General features: G+C 48.3%; 2 protein-coding genes across 3 annotated transcripts in view; one reads left to right on the top strand and one right to left on the bottom strand.

Annotated features, from left to right (window-relative positions):
- The window catches only part of ZFAND1 (zinc finger AN1-type containing 1), a 13,336-nt gene extending 12,272 nt beyond the window's left edge, over positions 1–1,064 (bottom strand). Inside the window, exons 1-2 of the mRNA XM_019651941.1 lie at positions 1,010–1,064; positions 634–675 (exon numbers count right to left, since the gene is read on the bottom strand). Of these exons, the coding sequence (XP_019507486.1) occupies positions 634–675; positions 1,010–1,064 (97 nt within the window). The remainder of the gene's footprint in view (positions 1–633; positions 676–1,009) is intronic.
- Positions 1,065–1,282: 218 nt separating this feature from the next.
- Positions 1,283–15,626, top strand: part of CHMP4C (charged multivesicular body protein 4C) — a 42,002-nt gene continuing 27,658 nt past the window's right edge. The window contains exons 1-2 of one of the 2 annotated variants that reach the window (XM_019651981.1): positions 1,283–1,495; positions 4,447–4,608. In XM_019651981.1, coding sequence (XP_019507526.1) covers positions 4,462–4,608 — 147 coding nt within the window. In that variant the 5' untranslated portion in view covers positions 1,283–1,495; positions 4,447–4,461. Of the gene's footprint in view, positions 1,496–4,446; positions 4,609–9,732; positions 10,076–15,626 lie in introns of those variants that run through there. The other variant, XM_019651980.1, reaches the window with a different exon arrangement.

Genomic DNA, 15,626 nt, shown 5'->3' on the forward strand with positions numbered 1-15,626 from the left:
AGCAGGGGTCACTAACCCCCCCGGGGCACTCCCACTCGTCTGGGCTGACCCTCAGAGCCCTTCACACCAGGTACCTGCTACCAAGGGCTGCAGCAGCAACGGGAGTGGAACCTATCTGCCACCCCAGAGGAGTAGCATGAGCCAAACGGGACAGCACATTTGGAGTGAACCCCAGGTACCTGAGGCTGAGCATTCTGCGGGCTCTCACGTTTCAGGGACTCGCCTTTGGAGACGTGGGCAAGCTTCAAGCCTGCGCCACCCTGCCACGGGCTGCACGGCTGGGATACGAGCATCACAGGTCTCGCTTTAGTCCAGGGGACACGGGGGCATCATCTTAGTAGTCACGCCCTAAAATGCAGCTTATTGGTCTGAAAGCTGTTCTACGAAAAGACCCTATTGGACAGCCTCAGTGTAAACCCCAGCATCTCCACGTAGATGATCGGCCGATGTTTGTTGAACGGGTGGATCATCGGAATCAAAGGACCGGGTTGGGACCGAGCCACTGTCACCTGGCGCAGTGGCCCGGGTCTGCATCCCTTTGGGAAGCTGATAAACGCCGCGGGCCCAGGAACACCCGGGGAAACACCCAGCAAGCCCCGCGCCTTCGCGGGACAGGTAAGAAATAGGCTCAACAGAAAGGACGGGAGCAGCGCTCACAACACCAAGGTTGCCGGTTCGATCCCCGCCCGGGCCACTGAGCTGCGCCCTCCACAACTAGATTGAAAACAACCACGTGACTTGGTGCTGATGGGTCCTGCAAAAAACACACTGTTCCCCGGTAAAAAAAATAAACAAAAAACAAAAAAAGGTAAAATCATGAAAAACCAGCGTTCTTTAAAACCCCCAGTGTGGGCGAGAGAAGCGTTTTAGCCAAGGTCGCCGGGACAGGCTCGGGGGAACGCACGCCAGCCCTCCCCGCGCCAGGCCTCCCCTCGCCCGCCGCCACCGTGCCTGCAGGCAGAGCGGGGACCCGGTCTCCCGTGGCCGGGGCTGGGGCCTCCTCGATCACCTCGCTGCCGGCAGTGCTCCACCTGGCAGTGCTGCCCGATGTCCAGCTCCGCCATCTCACGGGGGCAAGAGGGGCGGGGCGGGACAGAAGGGGCGGGGCGCCTGCGCGCGCGGCGCCTGCTGGGAGCGGCGGCGGGTCCAGGGGGCGGTGCCTGCAGGTGTGGGAAGGGCGATGGTCGGGGGGGCGGGGACGAGTGCTCGCGCGGCGCCTGCTGGGAGCGTCATGGACCCAGGGGGCGGAGCCTGCAGGTGTGGGCGGGGCGAAGGCCGGAAGCAGTCGGGGTGCCGTGAGTGCGCGCGATCCTGAATGTCTGCGATTAGGCACCAAGTGAGCCCAAAGAAAGGGGAGTTGGAAAATAACCAGTTGCCGTTCTGGAAGACGGCGTGCGGCCACCAGAATCGCGGATGGCCTGGCCAGGATTGCTTTTTTGAAAATTATTGTTATTAATTAACGGGACTCTAGCAGCCAGCACAGTGCCTGGCACAGGTATGTGCGAGAACCAAGGGAAGGAGAGAACAGTGGTTGTGCAGTTCCTGCTTCGTTCTGCACCAGTGATTCTTCATTTTATAGTTTAAGTACATGACCCGCGTAAAGGCGTTATTAGGGTTTCTAAAGGCTTCTTCTTCATTGTTGTCATTTACGTTCTCGTAGAAAAAAAACCCCTCTAGTTCCCCATCCAGACTCATTTAACACAGCCACCTGACGCCAGCGGCTGGTGATGCCATTGGGATGGGGGAGGGCCACGTGCAGGATGAGCCACTGCGAAGGGACTGAGCACAGACGATCACCTAGGTGGAGCACCCGTGGATGCCATCCCACTGACACAACACCAGACGCCACTCAGAGTGGATACGTGGCCATGAAACCCACTCATGGCAGGAACTGCCCAAGAATCCAGAGCCTCCCGTGTGCCCTGGGTATTCCAGTGCTTCCTGTATGAGTTTGGGCAGTCCCGAGTCAATGTTCATCGAGGAAGGGGAAGGGTGGGATTGGGGAACAGGTACCATGACTTGAGAGATCTACTGTTGAATGGATTTATTTCACATTTCCACGTTAGACGTGTGTGGCTCTCTGGGGACACTTTGGAGTTTAGACTGGAAGCAACCTAAGGTTTCATCTAGCTATCCCAGCCCTCTGTAGCTTTTTCTTTTTTAAGATGAGGAAACAGAGTCGTTAAAAAGTGAAATGATTTACCCCAAATTAGTGGAAGAGTCAGGACTAAAATCTATGTATCAAGGACTTCTGGTATTCTTGAATCTAAAAAATGGGTGATTTTTACCTGGATTTTGTAGGTTTACTTTAGCTGATGGGGTCAATCAGTGGCAAGTTTTCTAGAATTTTACTAAGTTCTCTAGAATTTACTAAGTAAATTCTGTTTCACTAGAATGTTCTACATAGGTGGGAAAAATATATTTTATCAATCCAATCATAATGGAAATAGTGTTAATTTTTTCAGTTCACTTAGCCTGGGGGAAGCATTAGATGCTGAGAGTAGCCAACACTATAGTTGCTAGCCCTTCCATCTTCCTCCTTTGCTGATACCGCTTTTAGATGCTACTTACCCATGTCCGTTTCCCCAAAATTTTGTCCTTGTTTCATTTATCAATTTTCATCCTCATACAAGGGACATTCCCATGTTCCAGTGACGCCCATATTCTCAGCCCTGAGAGCTTTCTCCCAAGCTGGAGGTCACTATTTCCATCTGTCTTTTAGACATATTTACTTGGTGTCATTTGTTATGTAAAACGCAAGTCCAAAATGGAGTGCTTTCTCACCATATCACCCCCTCCCTAACAAAGGCAGTCTACCACATTAGAGATCTGGGGGTTATTCTCCACCTCCTTTCTTACTTCTCTCAGGGCAGGAGCAATTAAACTATCAGTTGTGCCTCAGAAATGTCTCACAAACCTGTACTCTTCAATTCTCTGGTTATTTCTTCCCCCCCCCCACCCCTGAAACTCACTTCCTTGCCTGAGATCTTTCTTAGTGGTTCTCCATTATTCACAAGATTCACAGTCTCCAGCCTCAGCAACAACCGCTTCCCCTCTGACTCCCCACTCTGCAACCGTTTCCTGAATATACCTTCTGGCTCTTCATTTGTTCATACTTTTGCACATGCCTTTCCTTTTCCCTTGAATGTTCTCTATACCAGCGTTTTCCAAATTTCTTGAGAATAAGAATCAGGTGGAATGTTTGTTTATAAATACAGCTGCCTATATCCCACCCTGCGTCTGATTTAGAGGGCCTGGGGTGGGTCCTGGGAAGCTATGTTTAAAAATTCAAACTTTAAATCCATCCTTATCAAATCAGTTGAGGAAACAGATGTCTCTCTTACCCCACCTTCAAAATGTAATTTTGTTATTCTTTTCATCTGGGAAGGCTTTCTGAAGGCAAAGGCACAATTCAGTCTGCCAGGACATCGGCCACCTGCTCTAGTAGCACTTTCTATGGACTTTTCTTACTAGCACTAACCAGACAGTATTATAATTTACCTGCCCCCCCAAAAAAAAATCTCCAGTAGCTTCTATTAGCTACAAAATAAAATATGCACTCAAGTCACATCTATTACATATCAGATACTATTCTAGGTTTGATACAGAATTGAATACGACATGGCCCCTGACCTTAAGGCGCTCGCACAGTCTATGGAGGGATGTCTCTGCGTGGCATTTAGAGTCTTTGAAATCTTGGTCCACCTTACCTTTCTCTCACGCCTTATCTTTCAAATGCCTCTTGACACTTCGTACTCCCTGTGGCCACAGGCCCTTTGCACATGCTGTTCCTTGTACTTGGAATGCTCTTCTCGCCCCCATTGGATCTGGTTCCCTTCTGCTTTTCCTTGAGCTGTCACCTCAAGTATTTTTTCCTTAGGAAATTCCTCTTTGTTCTCCCTTACTAGGACACATCCTGCTGTGATTACATTCATTTCGTATCTCCTTCAAAGCATTTACCCCAGATTTGATTTTGCATTTGTTTGTATGATTACTTGATAAAAGTTTGTCTACCACTCTAACATGTAAGCTCCACGAGGACAGGAACCATGTCTGTTTTTCCTGTCTATTGTATTATAATTGCCCTGAGCCTATTTTTTAGATATTAAATAAATTTTTAGTGGATTAATGAATTAAAATTTTTTTTTTCCTAATTCTTCTATGCCCTACCCAAGTTGAATTACTACAGGTAGTCTGTACATGCCCTTGGCTTCCTCACCTCTGGGTCTTGTGCTGCTTTCTCTGTCATGGGACATTCTCCTGTCTATACAAATCAAGTTACTATCCATCCTTGAGGGCCAGAGTCAGATGTAATCTCTTCAAGACTTTCCCGTATTCTCCCCACTGTGGAGGCGTCACTCCTCTAGGACTCCTATTATTCTCTACTAAATCGAGTTACTTATAAATTTATTATAATTATTCTTATGCATAGCTTCTCCTTTACAGGCTATCGCCACCTTGATGGCTGGCTTCATCGTTGTGATTCTTTCAATCTATGATGATGCCATTCAGTCTGGCCCCAGCATGAATACAGGTGTAACAGACCTACACCCGGCGCACAGCGTGGAGCCATGCTCAGTCAGCCCAGTCCGAGGAGGAGCCACCCAGGTAAGCCTTTTCTCGCCCAGCCAAATTTCAATAGACTTGTAGGTCTGTGAGTTTGAGTATAAATGCTTATGGTCGTAAGTCCGGGAGTATTGGGGTGTTTTATAATACAGCACCCTCATGGCAATAGCTCACTTATATTCAGGGAATAAATGAAACAAAAGGTAAGTTATGACCGTCTTTCCCCATGTATAAGATGCACCTTAATTTGGGGGCCCGAAATGTGAAAAAAATGTATTACATAAAGTTATTGAACTCAAGTTTTAGTCATCATAAAATTCATATAACTCCTCATCACTTGCGGGAAATGCAAGTAAAAAAATCTACAACCACTGTGTAAGAAGCACCCAGTTTCTAGACCCCAAATTTTTCAAAAAAGGGCGTGTCTTATACATGGGGAAATACAGTACATAATTCACACGACAAATAAAATAATTTCTCCTCTCTGAATATCGGTTTATCTTGCATACCATGTTCTAAATCAAATTTTGAACATTCTAAATTGAAGCTTTAAGAAAAATAACAGGTAAAATTCTTTGATTATTATGTACCAGGCACTAAAATGGATCATTTCATTTAATCTTCACAACACTTTAAGATAGTTAACTATTATTATCCACATTTCATAGAATGGCTTATAAAAGTGACAACTCCCGCCTTTCTATCCCCAGTATCTAAAACCACTCTCTCCTCCCGTCCCCTCCCCAATGCCCTCTTAACTATATAATTGTACTTACAGCTATCCTGCCCAACCTCATGGGCTAGTCCCTTCGTGAAAAAGTACCGTCAGCTTTCCCTAAACTTGCCCTGTTATCTCCAACTACCTTTCAGCTCTAAAAAGTGGCTTCTCGGACCTGCCACGGATTGGATCAGATCCTTTGTAATATATCCTGGATTCCTACTGTTGCTGTCACAAGTTCCTACACATTTCGAGGCTGCAAACAACACACATGTATTACGCTACAGTGCTGAGGTCAGAAGTCCTAAAACCAATGTGTTGGTGCGACTGTGTCTTTTTGGAAGGCTCCAGGGCGAACACCGTTCCTCAGGCAGCCTGTGCGCCTTGGTCATGACCCCTTCCTCCTCTTCAATGCCAGCAAGGTGGCATCCTCAGATATCTCCTTTATCCTGTCTTTCTCCATCCTTCTCTTTCCACCAATCTCCTCTGACTCTGACCCTTTCACTTCCTTTTTCTAAAGACCGTTGTGATTACATTGTCCACCTGGATATCTCAAGGCCCTTAACATCACCACACCTCCAATGTCCCTTTAGCCGTATAAGGTAACACAGTCACAGCTTTCAGGATGAGGATGTGGACAACTGGAAGCGGAGATATTATTTTTACCTATCCCAATATGCATTCTTATAGTCCCCAGAATCGTTCCTGTGTAACTTGTATTACAATTTCCAAGATTGTATTTGCATGACTAATTATGTCTCCCCTTTGTCACCTGAAGAGACGAAGGCTGTGTCTTATTCATTGTTATCATCAGATCATTGTTCAGTGCTTGGCACATAGTAAGGCCTCAAAAAATATCTGTCCACTGAATCGATGAATGAACGAGCGGCCATTACAAAGGCGGTGAGAGTGTGCCTGGTCACTCCAAGCCAGAGTGGACAGGCCAGGGTTGCTGGAGCGGAGTGGACATGGGGGACGGTAGGATTGGACAGGGAGGTTCTGGCGAGGTGAGGGTGGGCGGCTATAGCGCTTCATAGAGGGGCGTGAAGACGTTTGTGAAGGGCTTGGCTTTTTACTGGAGCGGGGTGGGAAGTCAGTGGGGGTTTGACCCTGGCTCACTGTGCAGGGGGACAGCAGCAAGGTCATGGGGACCCTGGGGAGGTCAGGTTCGACGGCTACTGCGATATCTGTGCGAGAGGAGCGTGGCTCAGAGCAGGGTGTTGGCAGTGGTGGTGGCAGCGGCGGGTGGTCAGGCCTTTGTAGTAGTTATAGAGCCGTGGGCCCTGCGAGTGGATTGGATGTGGGGTGTGGGAGAAAAAGAGGGGTCAAGGTTTCTGTCCTGAACAAAAGGAAAGCTGTAGGTATCATCCACTGAGACGCGGTCTGTGCGTTCCTTGATTAGGGCCAGAATCTCCTGTGATTGTCTTCAGGTGTAACAAAATTCTGGCGGGAAAGGAAGTGCAAGAATCAAGCTTGGGTGGGTTACGCAGTAAGGGTGACAGTGAGGTAGAGGGCTGTATCCCATTTTATGTCAATTAAGTGGTTGGTGTAGGAAACATTTTACAGCCAAATGTGATAATCCTTAGAGTCTGTAACTGTTTTCCGGTCAAGGATAGACAGATATGAGACAACATGGATGAAGAGCTCTACAGGCAAAAGTTAGCCACGAGCACCATATACCTTCATTATGACGTAGGGCAACAACGTAACTTGCATTTGTGCAAAATTACAGTACTCCTTTCATAATAGCTACTTTTGTACTCATGGTTGTGACTGAGTGTTACGTACAACGAATGTCTGGTTCCAAGAAACGGAACTGCTGATGGAAAGAATGTGTGCATGCTTGTTGAGCTGCTTAATAAATAGCTTTCTGATGATGATTCCGCAGTATGTTTAAAGGGCGATTCTTCTTCCGTTGCTTTAGAGACTTTATTTGGAATTCTAAAAATGGATGTAATTCCACGGGGTGGCCAGAATGTATCAATTAGCCTGACACCCAGGTCTTTTTTTAACAGATCTATACATTTCCAATTTCCTTTGCCATCTTAACCACGGTAAATCATCCTGAACAAGATCATTCTCTCGAACAACAGCCTCTGTATTAGCTGAGATCAATTGAGATTAGAAAATGAAAAATACACTGGCTGCTGAGAACTCTTTATGAAACCGCGTTTGTAGGATGAGTAGTGAATGAAGATAAATGTGTTATTTTCCAGCTTCTACATCGTTGATTTAAAAATGTATTCTCTATCTCCCATTGCTGGATTAAGTACTCATAGCTATTTGGATGGCTTGCTGGCCTGCAACCATTATCTTCTCCCTACTGAGGTTCTGCATGAATGGGAGGGAATGATTTTTAATTCATGTATCTCTTGCGTTGCACGCCACATCTGTTTCTCAAAGTGCTACCCATTAAATTGGGTGAAACGGATTATTTTTTCTACTGAATTAGAAATTAACAACTAAACCCTTTGTTGTAATTTCTGATTGATCCGCATTTGCTCTTTGGATAAAATACAAGATTTTTATTAGCATGTGATGTGGACCCTATGTGAACTGGAGCCTGTCTCTCTTTGGAGACAATCTCACAGTATTCTCCTCATTTGTCCCCAAGCCCTAGCTCTCCTGGCCTTCTTTTGAACCCTAATACTCCAGACCCAAGATTTTTGCACATATTGTCTAAAATCCAAATTCTCCAACAGTCCCTGTTTTATTTTTTCCCACATAGCACATATAATACATTGCTTTCTTAATTAATTAATTGTCTGTCTTCCCCTAACTAGAAAGTGGGCTCCGCACAATGCATGGGTTTAGTTTTTCTTTTTTTCACTGCTGAATCTCTAGCATCCAGAACGTTGTTGGGTATACAGCACGTGCTCAGGAAAAATGATGTTACTGCTATTGCTGGAAGGGTAAGCTCCTTTAGGGCAGGCTATTCCTGTATTCCCAACACCTTATATATGGAATACACTCAATAAAGGCTGGTTAAAGGGACCAGCAATGGGGACTGTACCAGAATACATGCTACTTCTCAACTCTTAAGGGGTATACAGTCTGAGAAAATACATTCCAAAACAGACGCGTGAAATATTTAGATAATAATAAAATACAATGCTGATTGCACCTCCCAATTCAGAGAAGATTTGAGCAAAATATGTGTTACAGACCATCCGTGTTTTGGATGGCCAGGTGGGAAATGATAAGATGTGGCTGGCGGTGCTTTGGGGGAAATAATAAGTTTGTATGGTTTTGTGTGTGAGACAGAAACCAGTGAGCCTCCTGTGAAAGTGTCTCATTTCTGGGGCGACTTTTGATGCTGGCGATTCCAGTGTTGGATGAAATGGACCAGACTGCTTCTGTGTCAGTATGACGCAGACAAACTGGGTTACTGATCGTGGGCCTCGAGGTGTATTTGTCTAAGTAATGGACGCGTTTTCCCCCCCTTTAACAATCAGTGGTTAGCTAACGATCAGAAAGTGGTTCCGGTGATGTTGGGTGATGTTGCTCAAATAGGGCTGTATTATGTGGGGCACACACTGGCCCCCGACAGCTAGGACACAGACTCAGTTCCCTGTTCCATTTCCATATGTCCGTGACAGTACGTATCCTGTCATTTCATCCTACCAAACTCTGTTCCCAGCTCTCAGAGATGCGGCTGACGTAGTGAGCACGAAGAAAAAAAGAATGCTTCTTTTCTCTGGGACATTCTCTCCTTTTTCCCTTAGCCGTCTCTGTAAAGGCATGTGAGATAGATGCAAACCCAAACACACCCCATTCAAGGTTTCTGATACACCAACAATCACGCTGGACACCTCAGGTTCCGAATTACAGGATCGGATGCAACCACCAGACTCCCTCGGAAGTCCTGGTGTTAGGGAAGAAGATGACCGCCATCTTTCGAGCCAGGTCAGGATGATGTAGAAATGACCCATGCCAACGGGCAGCCCAGCACCCAGGGGCCTGCCCGGATTCCTCACCTGCAGAGACAAGCCCGGCCAGACCAGCTGCTCCTAGAGAGAGCCACTTGCCTGCACACCTGCACCACGGGGCAGCCCTGCGTCCTGCGAGCCCGTGCACACACACACACCCACATGCCACACGGCCAGGGGGACAAATGTACAAGAACACCCCCCCCACACACACACACACAGACACACAGACACACACACACACACACACACACACACACTCCACAAAAAGCACGTGCAGAACACAGCATTTTGTTTATCAGGGACACACACGCACAGCGCTCTGCACAAGACCCCTGGGACATTGCTTTGCTGTCCCCTGCCTGGACAGCGCGGCGCTTTGCTGCGGTCCCGTCTGAGTTTTGCGCTCCTTCTCTTCTGTCGCCGAACTCCCCAGGGGCGGGTGGCGCCGGCGACCAAGTCCGACTCCAGCGCCCTCCCCTCCCGGCCAGGCCGAGGGCGGGGCGTCGGCGCCAGGAAATGCCCAGGAGTGTGTGTCACCTGCCCCGACGACTTGTTGATTCCCAGGAGCGCCGCCTTCGAGGTCGGGACCTCCAGACGGGACCGGAGGACAGGACGATCTCGCTCGCCTGACCCCCCCCCGCCCCCAGGCGCGCCCCCAACTCCACAGCCATGAGCAAGCTGGGCAAGTTCTTCAAAGGGGCAGGTTCTTCTAAGAGCCGAGCCGCTCCCAGCCCCCAGGAGGCCCTGGCCCGGCTGCGGGAGACGGAGGAGATGCTGGGCAAGAAACAGGAGTACCTGGAAAACCGGATCCAGAGAGAACTCACCCTGGCCAAGAAGCACGGCACGCAGAACAAGCGAGGTAGGCGCAGGGCGCGGGCCCCAGGCGCGGGCGCCCACCCTCCTGCCCCCAGCACTCTCCTTGGGGACAGGCCAGCGCAGCCCGCAGCACCTGTCCCCTGGGTGGCCAGGTGTGCTTCCACCATCTCTCTAGGAACTGGCACTGATCCCCCCCCAGCCAGGGCTGAGACTGCAGTGAGCTGAGCCCCGCTCGCTCCTGGAGGGCAACACGTAAGGGGACCCCCCAAAACCTCAGTGACCAAGATGAACAGTTTGTATGCAAGTTAAAAAACTCAAAATTAACACCAAAAAGAAATCCATGATAAACAAACTATGAGAATTTAAAATAAAGACAGGATCATTAGTATTGACTTTTTTTTTTTTTTTGGTCTTTAGCCGCAGGCCCTTTGTGTTTTGCATGGCACTTTATTTAAACTTCTTTTTGTTGTTGTTAATGTGATAGTTTGTTCATCATGGACTTTTTCCCCCCATTAATTTTGAGTTTTAAATATATATAGTAGGTATCTTGGTGCCTGAAGCTTCTGGCGCCTCCTTAAATTTTGCTCCTGGCTTACCCTTACCCTACCTAGCCCAGCCCTGCTGACCTCAACCGCTGAATATCAGGTTTTCCACCCTGAGTTTGTCTGTTGAATCCCACATTTTAACTTGCATGCAGATCTCCAGCGAAGTGTATTCTAGTACATTCTGGCTGACCTGATGTCTCAGCCGTTGAAGACTTGCGTTGGCGGTTGTGCAGTTGAGACATTATACAACAAAAAGTCGGGGAATTGCATATTAAATTTCCTATCGCTGGCGTTTGCCCCACACAAGGGACTTTGAGTCAGCAACGCTCCTTAGTGCTTCTGTTGCCCCTTGAACTCTGTTCTTTGCCAGAGTTAATTGGTTTCTTCGGTGTACAGCTCTCTCTCTAGACAAGAGAGCTAAACAGCACCCGTGGAACATATAAAACACAGCCAGAAGTTGAAGGGATTTGCTCTTTTAACTCAAGGTTAATGGCAGACCCAGAAATAGAAGGGGCCATATCGGACTCCGCCCAGCCCCAAAGCCTGAACTTGCCTCCTTCAGGCATAGCAAAGCCTGAGAGATTGAGTTTCCCCCAAAGGATGCTGCCATTGTTAAATGCAGGAAAGAAATTCTGTCTCCTGGAGCTGACCTTGGCTTCCTGCTGGTTCCTGTAAATGCGGTCCCCATACATTCTTGCCCACTGATTACCAACAATAACAGAAAAGGCACGTTTCATTTTTCTCTGCTGCTGCGCATAACTTTTGGCCACATGATAGCCTGTGTTCAAGTTAAGTGCTGGTTTCTATTTTTGCTTTATGCCTGAAAATATTTTGGGAGGTTATTAAACGGCAGTTTCTACAGAGAGACTGTGCCATTATGGCTTGCCAAAAACTCGTCGCTTGGTCTGTTCCTCTGCCTGCTTCTTCAGTTTGATAAAAACTGATGTTTGCTTAGTGTCTGTCGAGGGTTTTCTTTTTCCTTTTTGTTTTGTCATCCGTTTGGATCTATATGTAGCTTTATCCATGGTGGTTGTTCAGTAAATATTGGTTTTAAAAGAAATCTGAAAACTTGAATGCCTGCTTGTAGGAAGTGGTAAAAATATAGATTTACTTTCAGAAGACCACAATGTAAAATACTTATAGAAACGATCTCCCACTGGCAATGCACTAAAGTGTAAGCAAGTAGACTTTATAAAGTCACACACACACACAAAACAACACAAAGAAAAAGCTAATTAAGAACATCAGTCTGACTCCCTTAAGTCAGAGAAGCTGTACATGCAAGTGTCAAGTTTCAATAATCCGTTGGTGTCAGAAAAGCCATCTACTCTTAGCCTCTTCTTGGGAACTTCAGCGGTGTTAGCTCAGGCCTGGTTCTAAGGGTCCCTGGGCGCAGGAAGAGGCTGGTTAGCATGAGGTCATCTGCAATCTGAAGTATGGAAAGAATTCAATGACAGGCCATGCTTTGGGATGTATTGTCAATATCGGCATCACCAAGTAAACCAGGTAACTCGTGTAGATACACTGTTTTTCATTAGCTCCTAAGAAATATGTTCACACACATAAGGCCCAATATACTTGGCACTCAACGGACCTTGCGTTACACAGTGTCAGCGCTGGAATGGCTGTTATTTACATGATAATCAGGGTGACATCGTGTACATGCAGTTAAACTTTTACTTCCAGAGGGGTTGGCCAGCGAACACGCTGTCGAGAATACTAGCTGAGCGGCCAGCTCGGATTATGTCCGAAAAGAACCACAGTTCTGGCCTGTACAGATTCTTCAGTGGTCTGTTCCTCTACAACAGACGGATATGCACGGCATTCTGACTGTTGGAAATGGGTTTTATTGGTCAAGTGAGGAACTCTGAAATCGGCATAGTAAGTGTTACAAATGGGATCTCGGTGGTGAAGTCCTCAGTGTGTGCATCGCCTACCATGTTTTAGCAGCACGTCCTTGCACCCCACGTTAAGCACAGGTGGGAAGAATGTGCCGGGTGTATAACCAACTTAATCAGGATGATACCCGAGGCTCCATCTCAGACCAGGGCAGTGTCCGCTCTTTGGTTCAGGTGGGTCTCTGACCGAGTGCACCTCCCACAGGGCACAGCACCCTGCCAGGGGACGTCACTGCGTCGTCAGGGAGCCTTTCACGCAAGCTGTATGGAACCTAAAAAGACATAAAGTTGGGCCTTCACTGAGTTCATGGAACAGGGTGAAAAAACAGCTTTGTCTGCTTGCCCAGTGTATGTTTGTTAATAAGTGACCTGCAGACATTAGCGTGACACCTGCTTCCACTGTAACTTGTTGCAAGGTTGTGCCGCGGTCGCTAATTCCTCTCACTTCAGACTTCTCTGGCCGTTACCATGATTTACTAAAACGAACCCGAGCGTGCACCACCAAACTGGTTTTGCGGCAGCCACGTGACTCAAGGCCCGGGTGCCCCACAATAATGGTGGGAGCAAGAGTTATGATTTGGTTAAACACGTTGGGAGGTCAGACATTCTTTCTACAAGAGGCCTCCTGCTCTCCAGCTAGGAGTCTGCTTTGCGGAAAAGCAGGCTTTTCTTACATCGCTTAATTCTTTTCCACTCCTGCCATCCAGAGCAGCTTCCAACCCTGGCTGTCTATCAGTCACCTTGATGCCTGGGGTCCCACCCCCAGAGATTCTGATGTAATTGACTGGGTGGGGCTTGGGCATCCGTGTTTTTACAAAGTGCTCCAGTTGGTTCTTCTCTGTGTCTAGAGTTAGGGATTAGGGACACAATCCCACAGTGATGTTAATGAGGCAGAAATGCGAGTCCCTTAGTCTTGCAGCCCTTCCTATCCTTTGTCCCTGTATGGTGCTCACGGCACTGGTGATATTAGTATTGCTGAGCTCACTGGCTGGTGGCCCCAGGAGCTGACGGTATCAATATCTTATGCACCACAAACCCCTCCCTGCTACACTGGTTTGGGGGAGATGGTCATAGGGATTTTGCTTACCTTCAATATCCTAATCCAAGTTTTACGTGCTTGATGGAAAGTAACTTAGTGTTGTGGGTAAGACCCTGGGCGCCACAGCCGACAGCCCCCCGGGGAGGGTCCCAGCCCTGCCTGGGCTGCGTGACTTTAGACCCCTTCCCTGGCCTCATTCTCAGTCTCCTCATCTGCATAACGGCTACGATAAGGCTGATTCTCAGAGAAGTGAGGATTAATGACATGATTGTGTAAAGGCCTTCATTCAGTGCCCTATAAATACCAGCCAAGGTTATAACAATGGCTTTTTTTTTTTTTAAGCTGAAACTGGCTTCCTAGTACGTTTCACTTATTGGCCCACATTTTGTCTTCTGGAATAACTTGGAATCAATGTACTCCCTCTGCCCCATGAAGACTTTTGACATATCGGAAGGCAGCAGTCCCTTCTCTGAGAGTCCTGTCCACAACCCCATCTTGGTCACTTCCTCGGTTACCCCGCACTGGGCTGAAGCGTCCTTACCAGGGCTGGGTCTAGGGGAGGCCCGCGAGCCCCCCTAGGACACACTTGTGTGACTCTGTGAGTTCCCCCTAAATTTACAGGCCCTGTTGCTTACCTCGTCCCAGACTGAGCAACAACTCCACATACACCCCCATGTGAAAAGGGGTGGGTCCAGTCTGGGGTGTCGGTGAGCCCCAGGCTGTTGGGCTGATGGAGAAGAAAGGCTGAGATGGGGTAAAGTGAAAGTGGCCCTCATCCCCTGCTCAGCATTGTCACACATGACCCCAGCGAAAGCCAGGCGCTGAGGCTACTGGGCTCCTTCCTCGGGTGTGTGTGGTGGACGAAACCCACGGCGGGCAGCCTTCCTGCTGAGTATGGGGCTCACTTGGCTGTTTTGGGGGCGCCAGGGTGCCTTTGCTTTCAGTCACGCCGCAGACCTGGTCATCCTTGGAGCTGGGTGTGGCCTCGCACTGGCTTAGCTCAGGGCTGGAGCCCCTTAGGGCTCTGGAATTGGCTTTTTCTTACAGTCGTCACAGAGCAGAATTCTGCAGGCGGAATTCAGACACTGGGGACCAGAGGGCTTCTGTGTGAGGAAAGCCACATCTGTGTCAGTGGAGAGCCAAAGGGGTGAGGGCACAGGCCTAGCGCATGTAACACAAGACAGGCAGAGACGGCAGGACCTGAGGACGGGAGTTCCCTGGGGAGCTATCACTTGCCTGGTGACCTTGTTTCTTAAGAGAGTGGCTCAAAATGTGCTCCTCGGGTCACCTGCATCAGAATTCCTTGAGGATGTTTGTAAAAATGGACACTCCCAAGTACCTCCCTAAACATCCTGATTTAGTAGGTCGGGTGTAGGGGCCAGAGGTCTGAACTTAGTTTTCTTTAGGGACATTCACAGGTCGCTGTGACTCCGGGTCCTCGACCCTTAGGAAGGCTCTCAGCGTTCTCCAGTGTTCAAACGACTACCAAGCCTCGTAATAAAGGTGTGTGCCTCTGGCTATCTGATTATTTCTACCACACTTTGTACTCTGTGGCCCGGGAAAGGAACAGGCTTTATTCCTGGGGCATTAACAACCTAGGCGTTGTTCTTTCTCAACCGGCCTTCTCTTTCTGGAAAACACAGAGCAAATGGAAATCGGACCCTCCCTGAACCCCACCTCCACCCGTCCCCCACCTCAGGAGCTTTCCCCTTTCCCCACCCCGTGGTGGGGGAACCCACCACATCTGAACCAGCCCTGGGCGCCCTGCACTACACCATGGCCTTAGAAGTTCTTGCTTTCCGCACTCCGTCCCTCTCCCTCTGAGCCCTGGCAAGGATCCTACTGGCCTCACACCCTCACTCACACACTCAGGTACTGACAGCACGGAGGGCCCTGCTGTCTTTGTTCTCTTAGCCGGGCCTCAGTTTGCATTTCTCAGAGGCCTTATCCGTTGCTTTTCCTGCTGCATTTGGGACGAGTTAAAAATCCCAGCCAGATGGACCCTGTCCCCCATATGTAAGTTATGTTAAGCTTGCATTTGGTATGTTTACATATATTGCTCTTGATGATCATCTTATTTTCAGTTGTCTTAAAATTAAGATTTTAATAATT

The sequence above is a fragment of the Hipposideros armiger genome, unplaced genomic scaffold (genome assembly GCF_001890085.2).
Source record: "Hipposideros armiger isolate ML-2016 unplaced genomic scaffold, ASM189008v1 scaffold_170, whole genome shotgun sequence".
Lineage (NCBI taxonomy): Eukaryota > Metazoa > Chordata > Mammalia > Chiroptera > Hipposideridae > Hipposideros > Hipposideros armiger.